General features: G+C 44.4%; 1 protein-coding gene across 1 annotated transcript in view; it reads right to left on the bottom strand.

The window, feature by feature from the left end:
• Positions 1-13,380, bottom strand: part of LOC126291476 (homeobox protein unc-4-like) — a 592,581-nt gene that overhangs the window by 387,028 nt on the left and 192,173 nt on the right. The window contains exon 4 of the mRNA XM_049984986.1: positions 992-1,042. Within this exon, the coding sequence (XP_049840943.1) occupies positions 992-1,042 (51 nt within the window). The remainder of the gene's footprint in view (positions 1-991; positions 1,043-13,380) is intronic.

Raw genomic sequence — 13,380 nt, 5'->3', positions numbered from 1 at the left:
TGCTTTCAGCCGTTCGGCTGAAAGCAAGGGCGTTTTGGTTAATGTTGCAAGGCCAGATCAGTCAATCATCCAGACTGTTGCCCCTGCAACTACTGAAAAGGCTGCTGCCCCTCTTCAGGAACCACATGTTTGTCTGGCCTCTCAACAGATATCCCTCCGTTGTGGTTGCACCTACAGTACGGCCATCTGTATCGCTGAGGCACGCAAGCCTCCCCACCAACGGCAAGGTCCATAGTTCATGGGGGGCATTCATATTTAGAAACTGCGAAGCATTACTGAGTTCGTTAATAAATTATGTACACAAACTTTCCTCGGCAATCTGTCTTTCTATTGATGAAAACCCTACAGTAGTTCCTGAGATTAGCCCGAATATACAGACAGAACCCGCGGCTGGGAACATTAAGTTACATAATTATGTACAGAATAGAAAAAGAAGAAGGTAGAGGGATAGATGTAAAAATAAGTTCGCTGTATTGTGTAACCTAAAGGCCAATACGTCAAAAAATGCAGTCTACCTGTTTGTGTAACATGTCTTATGTTACATCATGAACATCGTATCTTGTAGACAAAAGATTCCTCATACTTGATCCGCCTCATGCTTTTCGTTTAGTCTTCAAAATCGCATCAGTTGGAAAGCCAAAAGACGTCGTGCGTGAAAATGCTGACATCCAAATCACCAGAATTACTAATTTCAAAATGCGCTGCTAGGATACGTAAAGATATCTGTGAGTAGTATTATAGTACTAGGCTATAACGATAGAGCACTACCTACTTGTTTACTGCATACCAAGCAGTACACCGTTTTTTTTCAGTTCTTGTACCTTACAGCTTACAGTCTTGAATTAGTTTAAAATCTTGCTTCAGCCCTCTCCCTTCCACCCGCCAGCCCCGTAAAAGTAATGATATGAGAGTGTATGCTCCCAGCTGATTAAATTATGGAATGTTGGAAAGCCGCAGAGGGTAAAGGACCTATAGCAATCGACGGACTCACCTGTCATGCAGCCACCGCTGGAGGTGAAGCAGTTCTTGAGCTGCGGGAATCCTGCAACAGACACAGAAGAGCTAACGTTAAGCACTCTGTTATCGAAAGTCTAAAATAAAAAACAAAAAATCTCTGTTCGCTACCGGAGCTCCATCCTCGAACATTTCCACAACATTAATGTAACCCCTAGCCGAACGTCATCAGTTACTGTAAGAACAAAAATATAGTAAAAAAAGGGAAGGGAAGTTTTTTTTTAAATTTCCGAAGTTCGTATATGATCCGCTCAACCAGCGTCCTATATAAGACATGCTATAAAATAGAGTGAGTAACAATTTATTAAGTAAAAGACATATTGGATCACACCCCCCCCCCCCACCCACACACACACACACATTTCCAAGAAACGATAGAATTTTGAACGAAATAATTTTTGTTCCGCTCAACCAGCGTCCCATATAAGACATGCTACAAAATAGAGTGAGTAATATTTTATTAAATAAAAGACATATTGGATCACACACACACACTTCCAAGAAATAACAGAATTTTGAACAAAATAATTTTTGTTATTAGCCCGCGTCCTTATAAATCTGAAGGAACCGCCCTGAAGAGGAAAGCTGAAAAATCGCTCGAAAAATCGGCAATCTAGTCGCTATTTCGGCGCTCCGCTATCGTGCTCTGGGTTGTAAGGATGGCTGTGTAGCGTAATAAATCTAAAATGCGAAATAAAGACAAGAAGAAGAACTGCACCAGAACACCTGTAGTAATATAATAATTGCGTGTGGCTGAATGGTCAGGTGCAATTGTTTCAATAGAACGCCACTTCGGCGACTTGGGAGTCCCTAACCTCTCCCGGCAATCCAATACTGGAAAAGTGACCTACAGTTTAAAGGTGGATTTTCAGAATTTTTAACATTGTGCAGATAATTGAGCATGTAACACGTCAGTCTCAGTTGCAAATAGAAACCAAACTTTACCCAGGTTTCAGTCAAAATAATTTGGCCTTCTTCAGAAGCAGTTTAGTGTCACTCGTTTCTGAAGAAGGTCAAATTGTTTTGGCTGTAACCTGGCTAAAGTGTGGTTTCTGTTTGCAAAAAAAATAAAAAATAAAAAAAAATAAAAAAAATAAACGGTTCAAATGGCTCTGACAAGGGAACCTCCCCATCGCACCCCCATCAGATTTAGTTATAAGTTGGCACAGTGGACAGGCCTTGAAAAACTGAACACAGATCAATCGAGAAAACAGGAAGAACTATGAAGAAAATAAGCCAAATATACAAACTGAGTAGTTGATGCGCAAGATAGGCAAGGATAGTGTGAGCTCAGGAGCGTTGTGGTCCCGTGGTTAGCGTGAGCAGCTGCGGAACATGAGGTCCTTCGTTTAAGTCTTCCCTCTAGTGAAAAGTTTAATTTTTTTTATTTTCAGACAGTTATTATGTGTCCGTCCGTCCGTCCGATGCGATCACTTTTTTTGGAAGTGATTATCACATCCAAAAGAAAACCTAAATCGGGCAAGGTAGAAGAATCTTTTTACCCATTCGCGAAGTGTTCAAGTTAGGTGGGTCGACAACATATTCCTGTCATGTGACGCACATGCCGTCACCAGTGTCGTATAGAATACATCAGACGTGTTTTCCTGTGGAGGAATCGGTTGACCTATGACTTTGCGATCAAATGTTTGCGGTTCCCATTGGAGAGGTACGTCCTTTCGTCGCGGTGCAGTCGCAAAACACGGACACTAAAATTATTACAGTGAACAGAGACGTCAATGAACAAACGGACAGATCATAACTTTGCGAAAGTAAGGAAAGAAAAATATTCCTCAAAAGGGAAGACTTGAACCAAGGACCTCTTGTTCCGCAGTCAAGATCTGTCCGCTGTGCCAACTTGTAACTAAATCTGAGGGGAGTGCGATGGGGAGGTTCCTTTGTGAGCACTATGGAACTTAACATTCGAGGTCATCAGTCCCCTAGAACGTAGAACTACTTAAATCTAACTAACCCGAGGACATCACACACATCCATGCCCGAGGCAGGATTCGAACCTGCGACCGTAGCGATCACTCGGTTCCAGGCTGAAGCGCCTAGAACCGCACGGCCACACCGGCTGGCCTCGGTTTCCAGTCACGCTCTTCACCAATAGAGAGCCAGCCCCGACATACCTGTCCGTGAGGAACCCCGGTGACCTACTGATACAGCCGCCGCCTCGAGCACCTGCTGGATGGAGTTTTCTTTATTTTTCCTCCGCCCGCGGCCGGTGGCAGCATTAGAAGGCGTGAGTTGCAGGCGTGGGGTGTGCAGTCTGCGGCCTGTGGTTAGCCGCCTAAACAAGCCTTCCCGACTTCCTAACCGCCGCTGGCGCCGACACCACCAGCTAACAACCCGACTAACTACTACTGCCTAGCTAGCTACTGCACGCCTCCAGGCAGCCAGGTATACGTCCAGCACACTACATTAGAACTATATGGGTCGACAGAAACACGAGAACACAGCGCGAAATGCTTGCTCGATCATAAACGCACTTGCTAGCCAAGAATCCCCGTTTGACTACGAACAGTACCTCTGCAACGTCCTCAATACGTAAACGCAGTTGCTAGCCAGGCATCCCCGTTTGACTGCGAACGGCACCTCTGCAACGTCCTCAATACGTTTAAAGTGTCATAAACGCAGTTGCTGGCCAGGCATCCCCGTTTGACTACGAACGGCACCTCTGCAACGTCCTCAATACGTTTAAAGTGTCATAAACGCAGTTGCTGGCCGGGCATCCCCGTTTGACTACGAACGGCACCTCTGCAACGTCCTCAATACGTTTAAAGTGTCATAAACGCAGTTGCTGGCCAGGCATCCTCGTTTGACTACGAATGGCACCTCTGCAACGTCCTCAATACGTTTCAAGTGTCATAAACGCAGTTGCTAGCCAGGCATCCCCGTTTGACTACGAACGGCACCTCTGCAACGTCCTCAATACGTTTCAAGTGTCATAAACGCAGTTGCTAGCCAGGCATCCCCATTTGACTACGAACGGCACCTCTGCAACGTCCTCAATACGTTTCAAGTGTCATAAACACAGTTGCTAGCCAGGCATCCCCGTTTGACTACGAACGGCACCTCTGCAACGTCCTCAATACGTTTCAAGTGTCATAAACGCAGTTGCTGGCCAGGCATCCCCGTTTGACTAGGAACGGCACCTCTGCAACGTCCTCAATACGTTTCAAGTGTCAGTCGAGGCCAGAACAGTTGTGAGTGCATTATGACACAGCTGAGTAACTTCGAACAGGGGCAAAACGTTGCTGCTGGTATGGTGCGTGCTTCCACAATCGAGGTAGCCGAGGTGTTTGGTGTTTCTAGAGCCACTGCATCGAAGATTAATACCGCATACAGGGAAAGCTGAAAAAATCATCATCCTCTAAAGCCATCGGCACACGGGCCGTGTTGTCGAACGTTAATGTTGAGCGTGCCGAGTTCAACGTGTTGCTGAACGCTCAGGAATGATGCGACTTGTGCATATGGTACGTGGGCCCCAACGTGGTATACGCGATCGCAACGCACTCCAGCGGCAGGTGAGGCATGTTTCTACCTCGTAAATCACACTGTTTACTCAACGGGCGCGGGTAAAATTCCCACGTTAGCTGTATTAAAACGCACATTTCCTCCTTCGTCCAGTAAAAGGAAAGTACCACGTCCAATCAATAAGGACACAGGCTTATAAAAGTTCCATTACAAACAGTGCAGTACAAATTTGGAATACTTCTCCGCATAAGATAAACATTATTTCATCATTCACACATTTAAAAAAAAAACTCCCAAGGTCAGTCTTACTTGATCACTGTTCCTACTCAGTAGTAGAATCTTTGCAACATCTGAATTAAGAAGCGTAAAAGAGAATGGAGCAAAATATTTTTATACAAGTAGCGCAAGCTGTCCTGTAGATTAAGCCAATGCAACAAAATCACCCCTAAGAAAAAGGTGAACTTATATTTACATATCATCAAATATTATAGCACATACTTATATTAGACTAATAATAAAGTATCACAACCTAATAAAAACGTGAATGTTAGGAAAAAAATTTGGTAGTGTTAAGACGCGAACCACCGCCCCAACAAAGAACTTTATAGTGCTCAGTGACACTACTCATTAAGCTTTTTTTTTCTTTTTTCATTTTGTTCGTTATTACTCGTTGTGTTTCGTCGTTGCGGACGTCGCAAGACATCCTGTTCAAGTTCTGTGGTTGATCCATCCACTCAGGTTTATTATTACAGAGGCCAACCGCCTCTCTGACCGAATACGCTCAGCTACCGTGCCGGCCGCTAAACTAACAACACACGCTTTCTCTCTAATCATACTTAATCGTAGATAATTATGTTAAAAATTGAAATTGAATTATAACAAATTGTACCAAGAGCAATGCGTTTTGGGATGATCTTCAGTATTTCGCTGCCTTCCAATAGCCTGCTCTCATAATACGCAAGTTACAATAATTCTTTTGCAACGAATATGATGTTTCTCATTATTTTATTGGAACGAATCACACAGTTAACAGCGGGTTTTCCAGTGATTCTCAATTTGCTGGTGCTCAGAAACGGTATATATACGTATCATAGAGGCTTGAAATGAATGCCAATATGGCGCCTCACAACTCTTTACTGAATGGAGACGGCGTGCGTGTGACGTAGGTGGCGTTGTGCCATCTCATTGGTCAACGCTCAGACGCACGCTCAGAATATCTGACATGCCAAATATTGCTCTGCACGTTCGGAAAGACTCCCGAACGTGCTGTTCCACGCTATGACGTCAGAAACTCGGCACGCTCAACGCTCAACGTTCGGATGCACGGTCCGTGTGCCGACGGCTCAAGTAACAACGCGAACGAAAATGTGTATTGAGTCATCGTCGCCGACGGTCGTTGAAGAGGATTGTGACGCTATAAGAGAACAACGGCAGCAGAGTCACTGCAGAACCGAATATCGCACTCGCAAACCCCGTCAGCACCAAAACAACATGGTAGGAGCACCGTAAGAAGGAATTCTGAAACCAGTCACCAGCGATGCGAATGACCCTAACAACAAAACGTGGTGCCGAAGCTATAAAATCTGGACTATGGAACAATGGAAGAGAGTCATTTGGTCAGAAGAGTCTTGTTTCACACTGTTTCCAACTTCTGGCTAAATTTACTCCCCAAGAGTGAAATATGAGGTTGGGGAGGGGGGGGGGGGGTCCGGTTGTGATTTGGGAAGCCATATCGTGGTATTCCACGGGATCTAATGTTGGCATGTAAAATCACATTACTGCGAAGGATTATGTCACCATTTTGGCCGATCAGGTCCATCCCTTGGTATATTGTTTGTTCACCAACGGTGATGATGCGTTTCAAGACGACCGGGCCCCTGTTCACGCAGCTGTATTTCACAATAAGTGTCGTACATTTATTATACCATATATGTGTTATGGTATTTTCACGGATCAAAATCTTTTTAAATTCTCATACTCACGTATTTCAGTCTTATATCAGTTCTTATTTCTTATATTTTACTCTTATGCTTACTCTTCAAAAACATTTGGATGATACCAGTCGTAGAAACATCTGAAAATTCGAAATGACGAACACGACGAGCAACATGCGAAGGTAGGTTTGCCACAGTGACACTTCTTCGTATGAATCTCACTCGGCGAAGAAACGTCGTTAATATTGCTCAAGATTTCACGCGTTGGCAATAATTTCGAACCAATTCTGATTCTGAATCAAGATACGTCACAGGAATTTCACCGAAAACTATTTCAAATAAGTTTTCGGTTGATTTATTGTCTTTTTTTCAAATTGACCATACAATTAGTAGACGAATAAGGACAATGTTATTTAAATATACACCGCAAAACATCCGTGTATTAACCTTCTATGGGCATCTTTAGATAAATGAAAACAAAGATAAAAAAGACAATAATCGGGTTTCGAACACAGGGTGCAAAAGTGTGAAGCCGCGGTGTTAGCCAGCGTCCCAGCACCTAACTACTTACTCACTAAAAGGCACACGTAGTGCCTCGAAAACATTAACGGTCGTTTTCTAAGAAATAGTCTGGTATTTACGGATAACCCGAAATAGGGTTCACTTGTTACGGCTCGCCAGCCGTTGTGGCCTACCGGTTCTGGGCACTTTAGTCCGGAACCGCGCTCCTGCTACGGTCGCTGGTTCGAATCCTGCCACGTCCATAGATGTATGTACTGTCCTTAGGTTAGTTAGGTTTAAGTAGTTCTAAGTTTATGGGACTGATGACCTCAGATATTAATTCCCATAGTCCTCAGAGCCATTTGAACCATTTGTTACGGCTCCTCTTGCACTCAGCGAAGATTCTGCAAAATCAGGTTGTGGTACTTGCCGTGTTCTCCTCGTCTGTACGGAACGCAGAGAGCATATCTGTAGCAGTCATAACTCTATTTGTGAACGGCACGCGAAGATGCCCTACTCAATGGGAAGCACCCCTGCCATGCACCTGACAGTGCTTTCTGGTGTAAGAGTGTAGATGTAGGTATATTGTGAATTAATCTGCCTTCAACGCTCCCTCGGGTTGCGGCGTTTCGTACACTACTGGCGATTAATATTGCTACACCAAGAAGAAATGCAGTTGACAAACGGGTATTCATTGGACAAATGTATAATACTAGAACTGACATGTGATTACATTTTCACGCAATTTGGGTGCATAGATCCTGAGAAATCAGTACCCACAACAACCACCTCTGGCCCTAGTAACGGCCTTGATACGCCTGGGCGTTAGGGTAGTTAGGTTTAAGTAGTTCCAAGTTCTAGGGTACTGATGACCATAGCTGTTAAGTCCCATAGTGCTCAGAGTCATTCGAACCATTTGAACCACCTCTGGCCGTAATAACGCCCGGGCATTGAGTCGAACAGAGCTTGGATCGCGTGTACGGGTACAGCTGTCCATGCAGCTTCAACACGATACCACAGTTCATCAAGAGTAGTGACTGGCGTATTGTGACGAGCCAGTTGCTCGGCTACCACTGACCAGACGTTTTCAGTTGGTGAGAGATCTGGAGAATGTGCTGGCCAGGCCATCAGTCAAACATTTTCTGTGTCCACAAAGGCCCGTACAGGAGTTGCAACACGCAGTGGTGCATTATCCTGCTGAAATATAGGGTTTTTGCAGGGATCGAATGAAGGGTAGAGCCACGGGTTGTAACACATCTGAAATGTAACGTCCACTATTCAAAGTGCCATCAATGCGAACAAGAGGTGACCGAGACGTGTAACCAATGGCACCCCATACCATCACGCCGGGTTATGCGCCAGTAAGGCGATGACGAATACACGTTTCCAATGTGCGTTCACCGCGATGTCGCCATACACGGATGCGACCATCACGATGCTGTAAACAGAAGATGAGTCGTAGGGTCAGTAATGCCTCACGTGTTCCAACATTTCTACGGAATTCAAACTGATCTTCCCCGAGGTCGGCTTCTATTAGTTTTTCCATTCGTCTGTAAAGAATTCGCGTTAATATCCAATTAACGCCAATTAATTGTTAACGTAACGACCACACAATTACTTTCTTTATTAATTTTACTCTTTTCTCAAAATTAATTTCCACCAATTTCAATTGCATTTTTCCTTTCATTTAGATGTAACCCTTTCCTCCCTCTTTGCCGACAAATTAACTTCGGTGACGATTGCTTTTTCCCAAATTTCCATCAGGTGCACGCGGTTTAATTTTTATTGTCATTAAGGTCGATAAGCGAGGGGGAGGTTACAAAGTGCGCTATTCGTTGCACAAGGCCACCACAGCAGTAGCGACGAATATGAGCTTTTCCCGACGAAGCCGACGTAAGTTACCGTCGAGTGAGACGAGGTGGTCCCCGGGGACGCGAGGTGACGGAAGCGGCCATCAGCAGCATGGCTGGACGTGTTTAAGGTAATCGGAGCCGGGTCTTTCAAAGCGCGCCTTTGTGCGGCCTTCGGGCGCGGCCGCAGGCCGCCGCGTCCCGCGCCCGTCCAGGGCGCCATTGATCGCCGATTTCCTCCCTGAGCGCTCCCGAGCCATAACACCCCCTCCTCCTCCCCCTCTCCTAAAGCGAGGCAGCGCCGACGCTTGCCAGAGTTTCGCTGCTGGCTGCTCGCTGTGCCAATTAACCGCGCAACGCCTACCTGCCGTGCATCTTCCCTGCAAAGGCATATTTCTAAAACCAGGGGGTTTCACACACACTTGTACAGGCTGTAGAAGGGACTAAGTAGATCAAGAAACTTCCTGGCAGATTAAAACTGTGTGCCGGACCGAAACTCGAACTCGGGACATTTGCCTTTCGTGGTCAAGTGCTCTACCAACTGAGCTACCTAAGCATGACTCACGACCCGTCCTCACAACCTTACTTCTGCCAGAATCTCCTCTCCTACCTTTCAAACTTTACAGAAGCTCTCCTGTAAACGGCTGGTCCCGGCAGAGGTTCGAGTCCTCCCTCGGGCATGGGTGTGTGTGTTTGTCCTTAGGATAATTTAAGGTAAGTAGTGTGTAACCTTAGAGTCTTCTGACCTTAGCAGTTAAGTCCCATAAGATTTCGCAAGCTTTTTTTTTTTCTCCTGCGAACCTCGAAAAGTAAAGATTTAGTTCAAAATATTTCGATAGTTTACATCATATTGTCACATTCAGATGAAACAATGAAGAAAATTAATGAAGAAATAAGTGCTTAACAAACGAAATACATCGTGGTAAACTCACTGTAAATCCTGTCGCTATGATAAAGTACAGCGGTAGTAGCCGTCTTGGACACAGACGTCACTAGACCGCTGGACGAGCGAAAGCTCGAACATTTGACACAAAAATGTTTGTAAACTCTTATTCATGTCAAAAATGGTTCAAATGGCTCTAAGGACTATGGGGCTTAACACCTGAGGGCATCTGTCCCTTAGAACTACTTAAACCTAACTGACGTAAGGACATCACACACATCCATGCCCGAGGCAGGATTCGAACCTCCGATCGTAGCAGCCGCGTGGTTCCGGACTGAAGCGCCTAGAACCTGTCGGCCACCGCGGCGAAATGAAGCAAGCGATAATCTCTTTACCTTAAAAATTTGTGTGTGTGTGTGTGTGTGTGTGTGTGTGTGTGTGTGTGTGTGTGTGTGGTGGTGGTGATGGTGTGGGGGGGGGGGGGGGGGGGCAGCGAGTTACAGTTTCATTAGGGCTTCAGATTATGTGTAGTGTTTGTTGAAAGTTCTCAGATACTGGATGAATATAATCCAGGTAATTGGAGCGCCATAAGAAATTTACACAGAGTCTAACTGCTATATATGCCTTATTGTGTTAAAGTTTTAACGTAAGAAAATGCCTCTTAATGAGTAGATTCTGACAGCATTTCTAATTTTTGAATTCGTTGAATAATTATGCGAAATGTAGGAAATCAAATTTATGCTGTCACTGGAATCCGTTAGCTAGAGAGCCTGCAGCTGAGTAAAAGTTCAGAAACATGAAACTGAGCACTGCACAAAATGAAAAAGCGCAGTATCCTATGACTACAATATGAATGAGTCACGACTAGAATTAGTCAACTGATACACACTCTTGTGTGAAACAGGTTGCGGGGATATAAAATGGAATGACCACACAGGCAGCGTGTGACAGACTTAGCTTGGTTATATAGGTTACTGGAAAAATGCGTTCACTGTCCACAGGAGATTACTTACAAAACACTCGTGAGACCCATCCTAGAATGTTTCGTAGGATGGCATCGGAAATTGAGGATCTGTTAGAAGACGATGGGTTGTTTTTTTTTTTGCAAAGGTAAAAGCGGAAACATTAACCGGAAAAGAAAAATAAGTAAGGATTCACGCATGTTAAAGCATTTCGGCCATTTCTGCCGAGGTCGGATGAATTTCTTGCTGACACACAATGTTTGGTCCTCGTTTATAAAGACATCTTGAAAGGAGGTCGGGATTTGATTTGATTTGTTGCTCATTAGAGATCTGTTGCCTTACATTTTATAACAAGTCGTTCATTTTACAGCTTTTCATGTAGATTACAAAACGTAGTCCATATTAGAAAGAGCAATTATTGTTTTCAGCAATTACGATGAAAGTAATAATAAATTAAAAATACATCAGAGTTTGAAAGAAAAAAATCCAGATTTTAGGAAGGTATGATGACAGATGATAGGAAAGATTTGGATAGAAAGAGAGAGACCGAAATATTATCCTATCTGAGCTAGCCTGGTCTGAAAGCTTCGGAACTACTTGGAGCCTTGCACTCCGGGTTCTCTACAGTTTAATTTACCGATTAATATTTCTAAACACCATTTACTAAAGCACAACAACTATTATGTAAATTGTGGAAAGCGCAGTGGCGTGTAAGTGTAAAGTATGTTACTTCTTCGCGTTGTTAATTACCCTTCTGTTCCTGTATTAGGTGTCTTGAGTTTTACCTCGTATGTTGCTTATCTACTAAGCCTTCAGTTACAAGTGTTACATCCCAACAGTGGTATAATGCCCGCTGGCTGGATCTGCCTGTTTATACTTAAGCTAGAACAGATTTACAGGGGCCGGCCGGAGTGGCCGTGCGGTTGTAGGCGCTACAGTCTGGAGCCGAGCGAAGCTACGGTCGCAGGTTCGAATCCTGCCTCGGGCATGGACGTGTGTGATAGGTTGGTTAGGTTTATTTAGTTCTAAGTTCTAGGCGACTGATGACCTCAGAAGTTAAGTCGCATAGTGCTCAGAGCCATTTTGAACCAGATTTACAGGGTTGATTGCATTACGCTCTTTATTCTAATGCGGTTTAATTATTGTAGAAGTTGTGCCAGGTTGTCTGGGGGAGGTGTCGCTGAAAGTGTGTGATTTTTTAGCAAATGTGTGTTTCGGTGCTGCTGTCTGTGTTGGTGCACGAACTGGAACTGCTGTCGTGCGTGCTTCGTGTCTGTTGCAGTGTTATACGGCCGTGTCTGTGTGTACTCGTCATGTAACGTCCTTTATGTGGTATCGATAGCTGAGATGCCACGGCGTAGATTCAAGTTCTCAGGTTGGCACTACGACACCGACACAGACGACAGCGGCCTCCAGCCGGCGGTGTGCAGCTCCACGAGCGCCGCTCCAGATTGATCTCGAGTAGACGACCAAGCAACATTGTTTCTATTTCATAGTGGGCGAGCAACTACAGATTTTGCCTGTGTAGCTTTTGTGAGCTTTGATACGTCCAGCTTCGCACCTACGTGCTTCTCAGTGCGAAGTTAGGTTTTCACATTATGTATTTACCTTATTATTGTTGTGATATAAACCGCGCGACTGCTACGGTCGCAGGTTCGAATCATGCCTCGGGCATGGATGTGTGTGATGTCCTTAGGTTGGTTAGGTTTAAGTAGTTCTAAGTTCTAGGGATGTAAGTCCCATAGTGCTCAGAGCCATTTGAACCATTTTGTTGTGATATAGTAAAACCATTTCTAAGAGCAGTACCGAGAGATTTTTACCCACTGCCCGGTCTAACATGTCACTGTCTTACTGCGTTGGTGTGAGGTGTGCTGCTCTGTATCGGTGACAGTGAAACAGGATGTTCCCCACGTATACAAGTAGCACTCTTGCTTCGGCCTACGCGGTGTAAGTGTGTGTGTGCGCGTGTGTGGGGGGGGGGGGGGGAGGGGAGGGGGAGAGTTGTAGTTTTTTCGGAGGTCTGGTGAACACTCGCTACTGGCTCTGTTTCCGTGTGATCCCCATTGTCGCTACCGACCGCCGTGACATCTTGTATCAATGGCGTGATTGGATACGGTACTGTGGATCACGTGGGCAGCACACTGCTCTTCCGCTCGTTGTCCGGTTTGTTGCCCTTGGAGCCGCTAATATTCGATCAAGTAGCTCCTGTGTTGACTCCTGAGTCTGACTGCACCCCGTTCTGATCTTCTCACCCAGGATAAATGCATGGCAGTATGGGGAATGAAACCCGGGACCCCTCGACGGCAGTCTAACCTACGGAGGTAAACGCACCTTATTTGTAGCAACATGGAACTCAAAAGAAAATCAATAATTTTAACTTGAAACTGTTCCATTGGTCCGTATTTGCATAAAAACGACAATATGGGATGGTGCGTTCGTCCTGATGCAAAACTCTTTTGCTATTTATTTATTCAGCGACAAATATCGCCATCATCAGTAGGTTCTATAATTCTGAAACATGCAGAAATGGCATATTTATAAAACATTGTAAAACATCGTTATATGCATACTCTTTTGCTCTACATATTGTTTCAATAAATAATTTCCTTATTTACTATTTTATTTATATTATATTTATTTACTATATGTCCTTATATTTATGTCTATTACTATGTCTACAAATTTACTATTTTTCTATATGTATTTACTACGTGTCTATATATTTATGTCTATTGCTTTATTTCTATATGTTTAATATA

This window comes from Schistocerca gregaria, chromosome 9, assembly GCF_023897955.1.
Source record: "Schistocerca gregaria isolate iqSchGreg1 chromosome 9, iqSchGreg1.2, whole genome shotgun sequence".
Taxonomy (NCBI): domain Eukaryota; kingdom Metazoa; phylum Arthropoda; class Insecta; order Orthoptera; family Acrididae; genus Schistocerca; species Schistocerca gregaria.
Note: the sequence above shows the minus strand (reverse complement) of the source record. Positions and strands in the feature narration are given on the sequence as shown.